The 18,476-nt window shown below is 38.5% G+C and overlaps 1 protein-coding gene across 1 annotated transcript in view; it reads right to left on the bottom strand.

Annotated features, from left to right (window-relative positions):
- Positions 1-18,476, bottom strand: part of LOC124291248 (protein timeless homolog) — an 86,030-nt gene that overhangs the window by 24,416 nt on the left and 43,138 nt on the right. The window contains 4 exon segments of the mRNA XM_046728192.1: positions 2,356-2,495; positions 6,143-6,350; positions 7,274-7,334; positions 8,810-8,869. Coding sequence (XP_046584148.1) covers positions 2,356-2,495; positions 6,143-6,350; positions 7,274-7,334; positions 8,810-8,869 — 469 coding nt within the window.

An 18,476-nucleotide genomic window follows, 5' to 3' on the forward strand; every position in this document is an offset into this window, starting at 1 on the left:
CCTTCTGCACTAAACAGCGTAAAGCAGACCTCGTGGGAATCCCGTGACGGGAATTGCAGCAAGGCGAAGTACAGGGTTTAAACTGCAACAAGTAAAACCTGTGCAGCAATCTACCCTACACCCACATACAAATACATGTAAAAAGACGCGATGGGCGACACAACTAATGCGACAAACGAGCATGCAGTTGACAACCTAGTACACACTGCAGCATAACTAACAATTCACGGTTTTTAGCGTAATATAGAAAATGCGAAAGCAGTAGACATACGCTCTACACGCACAAAGATACAAATAAAAACCACTAAAACCACCTGTAACATTGAAAACCACATGGGAAACCAATGAACAGGAAGGCTAGCGAAGGGACCTGTCCGCCATCTTGACACGCACTAGCGTTTTAATCTGGCGACAGGTACCGAAGTTACAACGAGAAATTATGAATGAAAAATTCAGAAAAACCTCCAATTACGCCCATGCAGGGAAAAAGAGAACCATACATACAGTTGCAGTTTCTGAAACACTCATAACTCTCTTAGTCGCAAGGAAAAACCTTCTGGTATGGACCCACGTCTTGTCGGTACAACGACAGCATGGAAAGTGAGGTACGAGGTTACGGTCTAGAGTTACCTGCTCTTGGCTGTAGGGGGCCGGAAGGCCCTGTAAGGGTGGTCTCACAAGACAAAACGTAGTTTTTGTTTTGTAAATATTTTATTCAAATATTGTTACAACTGTCGTAGGGAATTTAAATGGACATTTAAATGCTTATAAGTACCCCAAGGAGGAATATATAAAAAAGAACCAGTGATTGGTTCTTGAGGTATCTCGCTGACAAGCTTAACATGCAGACTAACATGCTGAAATCACACTGTGATGAACCTGGGTACCAAGTATGAAAAGAATCCAGTCAATGGTTCTTAAGATATTCCAATTCGTATGTACGGATGCATGGAGCCTAATACTTTATCCCCCGCTTCACGTTAAGCACGCAGTGGGCGATAATAAAGCAGTGAATGTTGGTCAAAATAAATGTGTACATAGTGAATTCAAAAACAGGTTATCGAACTGTTTTCGAACCCCGTGCACTGCATGCGGCATATTATGACGCCATACAATTGTAAGTGATACAGCTTCTCGGCAGAGAATTTGCCGGTTACCATGGCAGTGAGTAATATTTTTTCCAGTTGTCACCCTCCTGGAAGGGGTGACACAGCAACTTGTTAAAGCGGCATTAGCCTGTGAAATTTAAGTATTTTACAAGAAGGTAAGATGAAATACTGTGTCCTGATACACCAAGATACCCTCCATCTCACTTCAGATATGTCCAGTTATGCCTTGAAAGTGGACCCACGAAGATCCAAGTTAGAATTGGTCTTCAGTAACCCATACTTGTCGTAAGAGGCGACTAACAGGATTGGACGGTCAGGCTCAACTTGGTTGACACGTCATCGTATCCAAATTGCGCAGATAGATACTCTTGATGTTGATCACTGGAATGTCTGGTCCAGACTCGATTATTTAGAGACTGACGCCATATAGCTGGAATATTGCTGAGTGCAGCATTTAAGAACCAACCAACCAACCTTTGAAAGTGCTTTTGTACTGATTCAAAAGCTGCAAGAACTCTCATGTAAACTTACTTTTTGAAAGATAGAAAGGCCACCTGATTCTTTCCTATAACTGTAGTTTATCTATCATGTCAGCTATACTAATGTGAAAGACATAGGTGTTGCTTAACTTCTTTTAAGCAGCATAAGTCAAAAGCTAGTTCGAGAAGTCTCACAAGTCAAAAGACACTGACAGAACTTGAATTCTCTCAAAGGGAGACAACTTTGACTGGACTAGGACATACATATCATAAGTAGCCAGCCTGAAGGCTGGAGATCCAACTTTAAAAAAATAATCCCATGGGTTTCCAATGTAGTCTCCCATTCTCTACTCCCCAGCAGTGTAGATGTTTTCTGTCCATGAGTGACAGGAGTGTAACAGCCATGGGTGCCTGGTGAGAACCTTGCCAGGACAAAGGTTAAGCTTGGAATATACTACTAGAATAAACATGTGCCTTATAGTAAATGTCCAACAAACCTTCCTCTACATATTTTGAAGACAAAAGACAGACTCACAGATGCAAAACTTCATAATGGTCACTTTCGTAGCTTACGGTGATAGACTAACAATGACTGGTCGCCATGAAATTGTTTCTCTTTCTTCTCACACGCTGGCATATTATTCCTAAGGAAAATTGTATTTTTTCCCCTAACATGCAAATTCATAAAAAAAGTGAAAATTTCCAGACACTTTCCCGCTATGGATAAGCTAATTAGCTTGTGATACGTCAACACTGTACATTCTCACCTGACAGTGCCGTAACCCTGGCAAATCTCCATGGCTTCCTTGCTCCCCTTCCAGAACAGCATCTCCATGAACACCTTCTTGTTCTGTTCTGCAGTCTCAACAAACCGTCGGACAATGTGGGTAGCAAACTTGACCATCTCCTGGGGACAATGAAAAACAGCTGACAATTGATATCTTACAATACTTATTTGAAGAAAACACTGTCAACTGAATTCAGAACATCAAACTTGAGAAACTATAAAATCTTGTAAACACAGTTACCAAGGGCCACTGAAAACACATCTATATTTTGAGACAAGAAGAGAGGCAGTATCGGTGAATGAAATAGTCTTGAATGGTCACATGCCCAGATGGCTTTTAAAAAAAGTTAAAGTCCATGCCACACTTCTGTGACTTCACTATCCCTGAAACTGTCCATCCATAATTCCTTGTTGAAACTATGATCGTATTAAAACAAGAAGTCTCTACGCCATACCTACAATATTTCATGGATGAAACATTTATGAATGACCTTCAAAACAACCTTGACATCAAACACAAGCATGACATGATGGGTGTGAAGTTAGTTACTTTGAATCAATCTTAATTGCTTTATAAAAACCTAATTTTTCATGAATTATACCAAAATGTCATGAAATGTGAATATTTCATAACTTGACCAATAGTAACCTTGACCGTATACATAGGTAGTCGTCAGTATCATCTTGTCCCGAAACAAAATATCAGGGGACTTGAGTGAAATTTTCATAATAATTCCTGGCTACAAACAAGAGTTGTCAAAAACCTGTCTAGAAAAAAACCCATCCACTTGTTGTCTTGCCAGCAGGTAGACAGTTCTTTTGAACAGTGGATGACCAATGTTCAAATAATGGGGAATCCTGGGGCCTCCTATAGCACTTATAGTATGTAGGGGGCCTTCAAATCTTTAACTTTAAGGCAACGACATGGACCCCCTGATTTTCACAAACTTTCAAACTGGCAATATAACACAGAAATGCCAACCCCAAATTGGTGCAATTAGGAAACTGAGCTCCCTAAGATAGAAAACAATTAGGAATTTTCCAAACAAATTAAGGATCCCTATAAATTGTTGCACTCAAGGAACGAAACTTTTCAATGCCATTACACACAGAGATCCTTATACAACTGAAACTGGTTTGCAGTACTCGGCAGCAGTGTTTGTGAATGTTAAGTGAACAAAATAAACAGTGCGTGGAATTTATCAGGCAGCCTACTCAACTTCCGGATTACTTTCTATGTGTAAACAATCTGAGAACTGCTATAAATAAAGTGTTATATTTATTTAATTATCATCATTTATAGTCAAAGATGACCCTAGCCCTCCAGTAAGTAAGACTATCTACATCTTTGTTACATTTTGAAAAAATCGGAATGAATTTGGCTTTGTCGGGATGGCAGAATTGACATACATTTTTCGGGATGATTCCGATAAATTCGGGAGGGTTAGCATCTCTGATATAACATCATATTATTGATAACGATCATGTCAGGATATACAGTACATTAAAGTTTAACAGTAGGTATACGGTAAAGTCCCCAGGTATTTAATACCCGTGAAGGTCCGGGTTAGAATATTGATCTTTAGTACCCCATGCTTGTCGTAAGAGGCGACTAACGGGATCGGGTGGTCAGGCTCACTGACTTGGTCCACACATGTCATCGGTTCCCAATTGCGCAGATCGATGCTCATGCTGTTGATCACTGGATTGTCAGGTCCAGACTTCGATTATTTACAGACGCCCCGCCATGTAGCTGGAATATTGCTGAGTCTGGCGTAAAACTAAACTCACTCACTCATTCCCCAGGTATTCAAAAGGTGACATTGACATGGCAAGCGTACCCGGAAACGTGAAAGTTTGGCATAGGGGCCCAGGAGAACTTTCTGGAAGACGCGGAATACAGATGCCTGGAAGACCATGGCCGTGTAGCCAAGGTCAAAGGCGACCCGGTGGAGCATCTTGATGATACAGTGGTTGGTATGGTCTGAGTTCTTCTCAAAGTCGGCCAGCAGGATTCCATACGCCTTAAGTATCTCTGGCTTGCTGAACCTGAGTGGGCCGAATCACAAAGTAATCCGTGAGGCATGTTACACAATCACAATGATGTTAAATGTTTCCGTCAGACAGACAAGGAACCATAGGTCTGCCATTTTGTGATTCAAATTTCAGCTGATTCTACAAAAGCTATGGGTATGCAGGGGTATCAGTTTATTTTCTCTGAGCTTCCTGAAGACATGAGCAATTAGTTGAAAACATATTTTTACACACTAAGGCAAAGTTCCGTAAAGTAATCTCAGCACTGAGACTATTGTAGCCCTCGCAATTTAACAAATGCTTACAATGTATGTAGATAGAACACTAATCCCTCTAAGCTTTAGTCTGTAGTTTCACCAACTGAAAAACTTGTCCACATGTTTCATAAACTTATCAGACCCTTGCACATTCCATATTAATAATGTGACATATATTTACCTTACAAACATAATTACAAAACCAAACAATATACTAGCCAGGTCTTGGATGTACCTACGTTAAAATGAACCCTGTGAAGTCAAACTCCTGCTCCGACGTAGATGTCTCCACTTCTTCCTCTGAAACATTCCCACAATGCAACATTAACAACCCATCTCTTGCAGCCACAACCTCAACTATCCAGGCTTATGTTCCACAAGGCACCGTAACTCTCATAGTTTAAAACTGACTTAAAACAGTTGAAACACGAGGATAGATTTGTGGAAGGAAGTCCAGTGTAATATAATGAAACACTTTGAAAATATGTTCAATTTCTGTGACATTTTAGTAATATGGCCCTAAATATCAAATTAAGTGGGTTCTGAGTGCTTTGACAAAACAAAACATTGTCAGACAGGATTGAATCTCATATGATGTGTTTGTAGATGTTAGAAGTAAGCACACAAGACTAATATCAATACATGAGGAGATGATAAACATTTTCACAAATTGACTTTTTATCAGCATTCCAGAAGTTGGTGAGTCAATAATGCATGGATAACAAATTTTTCAATGCCATTACACATAGAGATCCTTATACAACTGAAACTGGTTTGCAGTACTCGGCAGCAGTGCTTGTGAATGTTAAGTGAACAAAATAAACAGTGCGTGGAATTTATCAGGCAGCCTACTCAACTTCCGGATTACTTTCTATGTGTAAACAATCTGAGAACTGCTATAAATAAAGTGTTATATTTATTTAATTATCATCATTTATAGTCAAAGATGACCCTAGCCCTCCAGTAAGTAAGACTATCTACATCTTTGTTACATTTTGAAAAAATCGGAATGAATTTGGCTTTGTCGGGATGGCAGAATTGACATACATTTTTCGGGATGATTCCGATAAATTCGGGAGGGTTAGCATCTCTGATATAACATCATATTATTGATAACGATCATGTCAGGATATACAGTACATTAAAGTTTAACAGTAGGTATACGGTAAAGTCCCCAGGTATTTAATACCCGTGAAGGTCCGGGTTAGAATATTGATCTTTAGTACCCCATGCTTGTCGTAAGAGGCGACTAACGGGATCGGGTGGTCAGGCTCACTGACTTGGTCCACACATGTCATCGGTTCCCAATTGCGCAGATCGATGCTCATGCTGTTGATCACTGGATTGTCAGGTCCAGACTCGATTATTTACAGACCGCCGTCATGTAGCTGGAATATTGCTGAGTCTGGCGTAAAACTAAACTCACTCACTCATTCCCCAGGTATTCAAAAGGTGACATTGACATGGCAAGCGTACCCGGAAACGTGAAAGTTTGGCATAGGGGCCCAGGAGAACTTTCTGGAAGACGCGGAATACAGATGCCTGGAAGACCATGGCCGTGTAGCCAAGGTCAAAGGCGACCCGGTGGAGCATCTTGATGATACAGTGGTTGGTATGGTCTGAGTTCTTCTCAAAGTCGGCCAGCAGGATTCCATACGCCTTAAGTATCTCTGGCTTGCTGAACCTGAGTGGGCAGAATCGCAAAGTAATCCGCGGAGGCATGTTACACAATCACAATGATGTTCAATTTTTCCTCACTAAACAACAACCAATAATGTGAATGGAATTAGCAAAACATTTTGGTTCTAGACTTTGAACAGACAGACAAGGAACCATAGGTCTGCCATTTTGTGATTCAAATTTCAGCTGATTCTACAAAAGCTATGGGTATGCAGGGGTATCAGTTTATTTTCTCTGAGCTTCCTGAAGACATGAGCAATTAGTTGAAAACATATTTTTACACACTAAGGCAAAGTTCCGTAAAGTAATCTCAGCACTGAGACTATTGTAGCCCTCGCAATTTAACAAATGCTTACAATGTATGTAGATAGAACACTAATCCCTCTAAGCTTTAGTCTGTAGTTTCACCAACTGAAAAACTTGTCCACATGTTTCATAAACTTATCAGACCCTTGCACATTCCATATTAATAAGACCGCCTCGCGGGTGTAGTGGTTAGAGTGTTCACCGAGAGCCGGAAAATCGTGGTTCGATCCTCGACCGCCGCCATACCAAAAGACGTTTAAAATATGGTACTTGTTGGTCCCTGCCTGGTGCCTCGCATTAATGGGTACAACAAGGACTGGTCAGCTCGAGTCAGTATAATGTGTCTGAGTGGGGTATTCATGCTTCACTGCGCGCATGGTATCTCAGTGGGCTAGCACCATAAAACCAGCTTAAGTCTGGGCTAGTAGAAGCAGCCGCACATACACATACACACGCATGCACGCCGCCATATGAGAGAAATATTCTCAAGCTAACGATGTAAAACCCAATTTCACCTCACTCTCACCTCACCTCACCATATTAATAATGTGACATATATTTACCTTACAAACATAATTACAAAACCAAACAATATACTAGCCAGGTCTTGGATGTACCTACGTTAAAATGAACCCTGTGAAGTCAAACTCCTGCTCCGACGTAGATGTCTCCACTTCTTCCTCTGAAACATTCCCACAATGCAACATTAACAACCCATCTCTTGCAGCCACAACCTCAACTATCCAGGCTTATGTTCCACAAGGCACCGTAACTCTCATAGTTTAAAACTGACTTAAAACAGTTGAAACACGAGGATAGATTTGTGGAAGGAAGTCCAGTGTAATATAATGAAACACTTTGAAAATATGTTCAATTTCTGTGACATTTCGTAATATGGCCCTAAATATCAAATTAAGTCGTTCTGAGTACTTTGACAAAACAAAACATTGTCAGACAGGATTGAATCTCATATGATGTGTTTGTAGATGTTCGTAAGCACACAAGACTAATATCAATACATGAGGAGATGATAAACATTTTCACAAATTGTTTTATCAGCATTCCAGAAGTTGGTGAGTCAATAATGCATGGATAACAACTTGTTTCTTGCTAACAAGCTGTTGTCCATAAAGTTGTATTGCTTCAAAGTTTTCACAAGTTTCTAGTCTTTACATACTCAGAGATGCCAACCCCAAAGTGTTGCAAATAGTAGTTTCAAGGATCAAAATTAGCAGTTTGACCATAAAATTAGTAGTCAACTAAATACTTAAAATCATGATGGATTCTGAGAAAGATAATATGACACTAATCAAGAGTGAATCTGTAATTTCACATACCCCCAACATCAGATTTCCAAATTATCAGTATTACATTTCTTCTTATCGCCTCTTTAGGTGAAAATGTATTTAATCTAATCTAAAATATATGTTTTGTCTATATAACCAAATTTTAATGAATTTTCTTCAAATTTCTTAGACTTTCTAGTGCAATCGTATTAGCGTAGTTTGAGGCTAAAATTCGTAGCAACTATGATAACATCATAAAGGTTGGCATCTCTGCATACTGCTGGCCAGGTGAGCCAGCTCACCTCAAGGGAGGTTCATAGAACTTTGATCTTGCAACTATGTCTCCTGCCCCCGATTTCTCGAAACAAACTTAAGTTTTCACTCAAATTTCAAACTGAGTTTGACAATTTGAAACAGCTGAATTTTTTACTCAACTGCATTTTTAAAATAAAAAGCCAAACAACTTAATTAATCCATCCACCAAACTCAAATTGTCTACTATGTTTGAGTTTAATATTGATTTCAGTTCATTCTGGGAAATGCATTTTCTCAAATTTGAGTAAAAACTCTAACTTAAGTCAAAACTTAGACTTAAGTTTGTTTCGAGAAATCGGGGCCTGGTTATAGATATTGATTATACTTCTTATCACAAGATAGTCTCGTCAACCTATTAGAGAGTAGAATGATTACACGATGCCATTTAGAAAGTGACTGGAGAGTAGAATGTTTTTACTTTAATCATCTCAGAGGTCGGTAAAATACCAATCTGCTAACATTCCCAGTTGGGCTTGGCACATTGATGAAACTGTAGCCCAACTGATATTTTAAAAGCCACGGACTATTTTGTACACTGTGATGGAGTGTGACATACCTTCCTGTTGTGGTTCCTCCCACTCTTCAGGTATCAGCTGGGTGGCGGGGCGGTCTGGCTCTGCAACATAAGTTTTGTCATCAACACCTGGACAAACACAATCGCTGTTCATGTTACTTTGTATTCTGTGTGTTGTACTTAGAAATCTATAGCAGCCATGTGTGAAAGGAAAGCCCAAACAATGCAGGACTTGGATGTAAAAAGGATGCTCACCATCTTGACCAAACCGTGAGAGTTACTGATAAATCTTTGATCATATTCTGGGATTCAAACCCATAATAATAGGATCATGGCACACCTAAGGGACACAACTCTGTTGGGGAATTGTGGAACTCTGATAGCCTGTTTGAGAAAGTTTAACCAGCTTAGCTGCTTATGTAAGCAACATTACAAAATTTAACACAGCCATGTCAAAAAATATGGCTTAGACTTACAAGTTCCAAAATGAAAACTAAAGAAATAGTAGAAGATATAGAGGATACTAAACGATCTTCCGTGTAATACGGTATTTCACGGAAGCGAGTTTAGTATTCTGTTTATTACTCTCCAACATAAATTGATAGTAACTGCCTAGGGTGTGATGACTTGAGTCATCTTTCCGCGAGTCAAGCAAGGTCTTATACCATTGTGACAGAGGTACTAGCATTGTTACATAATAACTATAAACAATTATACGTCCGGCATCACGTGATGTTATTACACAATGTGTTATTACACAATGTGTAATAACATTGTAGATTTATTAAACAGTGATATCTTCACCGAGTGAGTGATAAATGGAGTTGATATGGAGACTTAGTACTAAAAATGGTACTAAAAACATACTACTAGACTGACAATTTCAATTCAGTATCTGTAAAATCAGTGGTTCCAAATCAATTCTGAGCACCCTTAATGAGGTTTTGACACACAAAATTCTTATCATTAACTTTATTATTACTTTGTTTTCAAAGTTTCAGGTCCAAAGAAGTGCTGTTTTGAAGATGGTGTCCAAATTGTATGAAGAGAAAATCTGAAGCACTGACAACAGCTGTATGTTTGGTCTAGGTGGGCTAAAGAAACTGGTCCGACAGAGTCTTGCTGAGGGAAGGGAGTGTCAGTCAGCCAGTTGACTCACTCGGTGTTCGTTTGCTTTATGCATTATTCATGTGGTATTATAGTAGGATGATCAGTTGATGTGACTAAACAATAGGCTGGGGTTTGTTTGTCTGTTTGTTAGGTAGGTTGGTTTGTTGTTTAACACCACAATCAGCAATATTCCAGCTTAATGACTGACTGACTGAGTTTTGGTTTTACACAGCTTTTAGCAATATTCCAGCAACATCACAGGCGGGGACACAAGATCCAGCTTAACGATGGCAGTCTGTAAACAATTGAGTCTGGACCAGACAATCCATTGATCACAAGCATGGGATACAATGACTACGGGCGAAACCCTATACCACTGTATTTTGCTTTCAGTTTGGTATACCGTAATGCAATAATTTGGGGGGGGGGTTCATTTTCGGTTTTCGTACCATCATTTTTTAAACCTTTTAAAAAGTGTCTAGAAATGGAATCATTTTGTCAAAATCTATGCATTTCTGTATGAAATGGATCGTACTGAAGGCTTTGTACCGCAATACATACCGTACCATGGTAAGAATGTACAGTTTCACCCCCAATGATGACACGGGTCAACTATGTTGCGAGCCTGACCACCCGATCCCTTTAGTTGCCTCTTACGACAAGCATGGTTTACTTGAAGACCAATCCTAACCGGATCTTCATGGGTCCTGTTTGTTAGGGCTAGCTATCGATATAGATATTAAAGATTGATGATTGTTAACCAAACATAAGTCAATCATAGATAATTATCAGACAAGTGACACTGGGCAAACAGAAATCAACATATTACACATCAGTGGTGACATATTTATGCATGGACTACTGCAGTGTCCTGAACAAAATTTAGAAGTAGCCAATGATTAAAGTATATGGTTTCAATTAAAACTGTATTTCATTGCAATAGTTTATGTACAATATTATTGATGACACAATCAATACTAATTCTTCCACTTGACAATATTTCCGAATAATCGATTTGTTCAGTCAGACCTATTGTTTGTTATTGAATGCAAGACAAAATGGCAGCCGGTGAATGTATCCAATGGTTGCTAGTATGAACAAGTGGTCAGTGTAGACGAACAAGAAATCTAAATCACTAACACATCCACATACAACACATACTGTAAACATATTAATGCAGGGATTGGGAAAGGTTATTATATGCCATACTGTAAAAAAAATCATAAAATTAATTACTATTGATACAGGGCAATTTAATCTAAAGTCAGAATAGCTAATAATCCTGAAAATGGCCCATTGTCAAAGTTCTATCCCAAATGCAATCACGCACAAATGTAATCTTTGATGTTCAGGGTCTAGTCTAAAATCTCAAATAATGAAATGTTCAGAAATCTGTGTTGATGATAAGATGTGACCATGCGAATCTTGATGATGTTCATTTTCTGTTCACTCTTGTTATTTTACCAAATAACCTGAATTGAGCTTGTTAAGCAATGAATGGAAATGAGCTGACGATGTTTTGATTACACTACCATTTTTGATCACGCGATTACTTGCTACTACTTGTCTTATGACAACATTTATAAACGTAATCCAACTTGAAAGAATTGAAAAGGTCAGAAGAGATTGCGAAATGATCCTGCGTGGTTGGAGACGGCTGATGTGCTTGAGTGACCTTAAACAATGCCCAGTGATTGTAACCAGTGATAATTACACGTGGCTTGAGATACCTGTAATGAGGAAGTGGCCTGTATTGGTGTAATGTGTAGTGTCAACACTGCCGCTATTGTTACTTAATTTGCCAATAAATAAGTTCAATGGATATCAATTAGTGTCATGGAAATTAAAGCTCATTTGTCAATTTTATGAGAGATGTCTAAATTGTTGGATTGTCATGATGAAGGCTAACCTGAAGACAATTGAGACAAGAGATTTACGTTTTCTGTCTTTTTTCTGTCTAAGTTCTCAAAAGTAGACATGGTCAGACTGAAATGCTTCATTTTAATAATGCGAGAAGAGTACAGACACATTTTTCGCATTGATAAAATGCTCACATTAATTTCATGATTTACAGTAGTTGCTGATGACAATCTCATCATCATAATCCACACAGGAGTTTTATATAATGAAAATAGGAACAAACTTATCCTAGATAGTTTAGAATTGTGTACATCTCAGACAGCTGGCCATGCCATACTCAGGACCATTGACCTGTGACCTGATTTCTTAAGCATCTGGTCATTACAGGTCAAAATCCCACGGTCAGTATTTGGACATCCTGAAAAGGAGTACCAGAAATAACAGAATCATATACACTGAAAATTGTCTCACTAAACAAAAGGAATGTATGAAAATGACATGTTTTTGAAAACTGACACATACATTTTTTTAATTTTGTAGCATTTTGAGATTTGATAAGAGAGAACTTGATGTAAGTGTCTGGGATTAAGTGACAATTGCAAATTAAATTGCCAAGGCTTGTGGAACAATTTTCCCATGAAATGTGAGGCATTTGTGTTGTTTTCAGGAGTTTAAGCCATAAACCCACTCTGAAGCACGTACTGGTGAAACCAAAGCTCTCCAAACCAACAACATCTGCGGAAACCAGGACCCTCGCTGGTGCCAACTATACTCACAGACACTATGGATGTCAAGTGGCTACTATCCCAGGAACTGCTTGCACTATTAGCCAGCTTCTGTGATTTCTCATCTGTGAATCAATTTCAAGTGGGTGGGCAGAGGGTTGCCTGAGATGGGTTTTACATTGTTTTGAAGAGTATTTAAGTTATTTCTGCATTAATTCTCTTTCTCACTGCACAAAATCAGCTGAGACAGCTGACCACTTCCAAAAACTGTAAAAGTGCATGTATTTAAAGAAGCCTACATGCTTAAGAGTGACTGAGTTTAGCTTATGCCGATTTTAGCAATATTCCAGCAATAACATGGCGGGGGACACCAGAAATGGGCTTCACACATTCTACCCATGTGGGAATCGAACCCTGGTGATCGGTGTGACGAGCAAACGCTTTAACCACTAGGCTACCCCACCGTCCCCTAAGTGTTTTAGATACTAAACTTATCATGTCAGAAGCCATGAACTTTATGAATATATGATTGTTGCTGACATATTATTATCAATATTGTTTATAAAGCTCTAAGTGATGTAGGAACTAAATGTACTGGCAAACACAGAAACACCAAATGGGCAAATCAGGAATTTTAACCACCAACACTGGTTTCTACAAGACTAAATATCATGTTGTCTCTGAGCGAGGTATCCAAGGCACTCATGAGCAAGAGTACTTTAGTGTGAATGACTGAGATTTCTGAGTTTTAGAAAAGTGATAAATTTAGGTTTACGCGGAGACCAAACAGATTGTTTGACGGACAATATGGAGTGCTGATATTATTCAAACAGTGATGATACATAAAAAACAACAGCAACTGATACAGATATGTGTTGTTCCGATTTTTTTCTTATTTTCAAATATCGAACTATGTCTTATGTTTTCCTGAACAAAGAAGTCTACAAAAAAGAAGATTAATAATGTTCAAAATTTAATCAAACAAAATTGGAAGCATAAATTAAATAGTATATATCATTTATCTCATGGTGTGAAGAACGTCATATTTTCACTTGAGTTGTGTATATTATGATTTTCACGTCACTCGATGACAGATACATTTGGGGGTGTGGTGGGCGAGCTGGCTAAGGCGCCAAGCTAGTGATCCAGCAAGCATGAGGTGCAGGGATCGAGCCCACCTGTGACCGGGTGTAAAAACCTTGGAGTCAACTTTGTGTGCAGACTCATTCAGTGTTGTCACAACCCCTAGTGTACAGTACACAACCCTGTGCACTTAAAAGAACCCACGAATCCGTTGGTATATGACCAGATGGTGGCCACGTGAATACGTTTAAACATCTTGTTGCAGGTACAGCAACGTGCAGTGAACTTGGACAAAGTACTGTGACTATGTGTCCCAGTCCACCCAGCTGTGAATGGGTACCTCGTAAGGATGGGAAAACCGCAATAACTCGGTGTCCCTTGTGGCAAGAGTTGTATGCTCCCCAGGGAGTTGAGATTGATAGTAAGATGTGCCGTTGAGATTGACATCCAGTGATCGAGGGAAAAAAAAAAAAATACCAGCGCCTTGAGCATGCACTAGTGCGTGGATATGTGCGCTATATAAATATCCAAAAATAATAAAAAATTAAATAATAAATAGATACATCATATGTCTCTAGACATATGAAGTATCCACTATTTATTTTATTATAAACTTCGTATGCTACTCAATGTGATTTCACAATAGCATTATCTTTTGTTAGCGCCTAGTGGTTAAAGCGTTCAGCTCGTCACGCCAAAGGCTCGGGTTCGATTCCCCACATGGGTACAATGTTTGAAGCCCATTTTTGGTGATGTTGCTGGAATATTGCTAAAAGTGACGTAAAAATAAATTCACTCACTTACTCTGATTTGTTGTTAATCACTACCATGGAATATATGTGGCGATGATGGGAGGAGGTGAAATATGTCAAAAAATGGAATATCACTCCTGAAAACACAACAGGAAATCAACACCCTCCACCTTCGTGGCGTTTAGTGTCAAACACTGCTAATCACTCTGATTCACACCAAAATATTATTCTGTTATATGGAGACCCAAAAACTCACACACCCTAACATAGTTTTCACAAAAAATAACGCAACGATGTTGCGAAAGTCAAAGGAATTTTTGACAAATTAACGCCGCATCAGTAATTCTGCATCTATTCGTGGCAAAACATGACAAAGAAATGTCATGTTTAATTTTCTAAGTCTTTAACATGAATCTCAATGAAAAATATAATTGAAGTTTAACAAAACCTTAACTCTGGTCCTACATTGAAAAATTTAATTTACAGTGGTTGTTAAATGTTGTCATAGACAATAGAGATTTTGTTTTCCATAAAAGTTTCATGTCCATTTAAAGCTGTACAGTTAATGGATATCCATCATTAAATTTAGTGTCAAATTTAAGGAACTATAGCTACCATGTATGTTTCAAATGTTCAATCTAACGAAGGTGAGAATAAATTACAGTAGAATACTTTTATAACGAACACGGCTATAACGAACTGACGGCTATAGCGAACTGTTTTACAAGTCCCAAATAAACCTTATATTATCATATAAAAAGTGAATAGCGAACTACGGATATAACGAACTAATTTCAGTGGTCCCTTGGAGTTCGTTATAAAGGTATTTTACTGTAATCATTAGATTTCCATTTCAGTATGTCACGAATAATATTGTTTGTTAGTTTGTTAGATAAACTCATACAGACATGTATGTATGTTAATCTAACGAAGGTCAGAATAAATTAATCATTAGATTTCCATTTCAGTATGTCATGAATAATATTGTTTGTTAGATAAACTCATACAGACATGTATGTTTCAAATGGTTAATATAACGAAGGTCAGAATAAATTAATCATTAGATTTCCATTTCAGTATGTCATGAATAATATTGTTTGTTAGATAAACTCACATAGACATGTATGTTTCAAATGGTTAATCTAACGAAGGTCAAAATAATTAATCATTAGATTTCCATTTCAGTATGTCATGAATAATATTGTTTGTTAGATAAACTCACATAGACATGTATGTTTCAAATGGTTAATCTAACGAAGGTCAAAATAATTAATAATTAGATTTCCATTTCAGTATGAATAATATTGTTTGTTACTTAAACTTAGACATGTATGTTTCAAATGGTTAATCTAACTAAGGTCAAAATAATTAATCATTAGATTTCCATTTCAGTATGTCATGAATAATATTGTTTGTTAGATAAACTCACATAGACATGTATGTTTCAAATGGTTAATCTAACAAAGGTCAAAATAATTAATCATTAGATTTCCATTTCAGTATGTCATGAATAATATTGTTTCTTATTTTGTTAGATAAACTCACACAGACATGTATGTTTCAAATGGTTAATCTAATGAAGGTCAGAATATATTAATCATTAGATTTCCATTTCAGTATGTCATGAATAATATTGTTTGTTAGATAAACTCACATAGACATGTATGTTTCAAATGGTTAATCTAACGAAGGTCAAAATAATTAATCATTAGATTTCCATTTCAGTATGTCATGAATAATATTGTTTGTTACGTAAACTCAGACATGATGGATGTAATATAAAATTTTCATTCACACATTATTATTGTCTAAGAACGCAGAATCTGTTTCTAAGGAATAACGTTCAGTATAACATTTTGAAACTGATACAATCTTTTTACAATAAAACAAAGAGTTTGATGTCCACCATGACATGTCCTAGATTGACTTATTAACACAGTGAGTGTTAAGTCACGCAGTGCGTGATGACAAAATGTTTAAAACAATTGAACTTTTCACCTCCCACTCCAATTTTCTCTTAACTTCGAAGCAGGAGAGTCCACTGAGGGCAAAAACTCTACGTTCACAAAGACGCATGTAACTTTCTCCTGGAGGTGAATGAAATTGACATTGAGCTGTTGCTTCCTGTAAGGGGAGCAGTGGCCGCATTTAGCCGAGTTAATTAGGGAACACTTAACACAACACACCTACCACTGATGTAATGCGTGATATGCTCAACGCCAGGACAACCCTCCTTGTCAAGACACAAACTGTTCTGATGTACTGGGTTTAGAAGAAAGGATCTCAATTTGACACTGCAATATCATGTATAGAATTAAAACACATGAGTGAATATTGTTTTATGACACTTTTAGAAAGCAGTGGATCCCGAGTGGGTGAGTTTAGTTTTATGCCGCACTCAGCAATACTTCTGCTATTTGGTGGTAGTCTGTAAATAATCGAGTCTGGACCAGACAATCCAGTGATCAGCAGCATGAGCATCGATCTACGCAATTGGGATACGATGACGTGTCAACCAAGTCAGCAAGCCTGACCACCCGATCCCGTTAACCGCATCTTACCACAAGCATGGGTTACTGAAGACCCAGATTGTCATGGTTCGGTGGACCTTGATCATCAGCTGACTGTTTTCCACAAAAAAGCCATTCCTAGTTTGATTAGTTCCAAACAGGATAGATTCAATCAAAATGACATGAGGGATCAAAAGTTCAATGAGGGATAAAAATCTTAATTCCTTGAGTATTGAGACAACTTGTACTTGGAAACATAGACTGACTGACTGACTGAGTTTGGTTTTACGCCGCTTTTAGCAATATTCCAGCAACATCACGGCAGGGGACACCAGAAATGGGCTTCACACATTGTACCCATGAAGGTGAAAACATAGAGGTTGTAGGAGGTAAGGTATGGTGAAAGGGGCTTAATGTTGCATTAAATATTATTGCTGTTTGTTTGTTGTTTATTGGCGCAATATTCCATCTATAAGGCGGCAGTCTGTAAATAATCGGGTCTGGACCAGACATTGTGATCAACATTATGAACATTGATCTCTGCAATTGGGATATGACTGACTGACTGACTGACTGACTGACTGACTGACTGACTGACTGAGTCACTGAGTTTGGTTTTACGCCGCTTTTAGCAATATTCCAGCAATATCACGGCGGGGGACACCAGAAATGGGCTTAACACATTGTGCCCATGTGGGGAATCGAACCGGGTCTTCGGCGTGACGAGACAACGCTTTAACCACTAGGCTACCCCAACGCCCCAATTGAGACATGATGACATGTGTCAACCAAGTCAACCTGACCACCTGATCCTGTCAGCCGCATCTTTACGACAAGCATGGGTTGCTAAAGACCAATTTTCACCTGGATGTTCATGATTGCACTAATATAGCAGTGTGGGAGAGTGGGTATCTAACAATCCTTGTTTTCTCCTCATACTGCCAAGCATCAGGCAGGGTAACAAAAAGTATCATCCCTCAAGGTCTTTGGATGACATACTGCCTCATATCAAACCATAGATCTACCTCTCTCTGGGCAGACAGGTTGGACCACACTTTCAACATCAACTGAAGTCAGTTTAATGCACCCATGTAGTGTGTTTCAATCACATCAAGTCATGCCTGTTTCATGTGGGAAGAAGGTATAATGTGATGCAGGCTACAGTTGTTTACAAATTACCTGAAACTGTTATTTGATACAATGGGCCAGGTGACACATTGTTGTACTAAGAAACTGGACTGTTAGCTGACACATTGTTGCACAGAGTAACTGGACTTTGAGCTGACACAGTGTTATCTGACACATTGCTGTACCAAGTAACTGGACTGTTAGTCGACAGTGTTATCTGACACATTGTTGTACCAAGTAACTGGACTGTTAGCTGACAGTGTTATCTGACACATTGTTGTACCAAGTAACTGGACTGTTAGCTGACAGTGTTATCTGACACATTGTTGTACCAAGTAACTGGACTGTTAGCCGACAGTGTTAGCTGACACATTGTTGTACCAAGTAACTAGACTGCTATCTGATACATTGGTGTACCAAATAACTGGACTGTTAGCTGACAGTGTTATCTGACACATTGTTGTACCAAGTAACTAGACTGTTAGCTGACAGTGTTATCTGACACATTGCTGTACCAAGTAACTGGACTGTTAGCTGACAG

The sequence above is a fragment of the Haliotis rubra genome, unplaced genomic scaffold (assembly GCF_003918875.1).
Source record: "Haliotis rubra isolate DU_JTF1 unplaced genomic scaffold, ASM391887v1 Scf113, whole genome shotgun sequence".
NCBI classification, from domain to species: Eukaryota; Metazoa; Mollusca; class Gastropoda; order Lepetellida; family Haliotidae; genus Haliotis; species Haliotis rubra.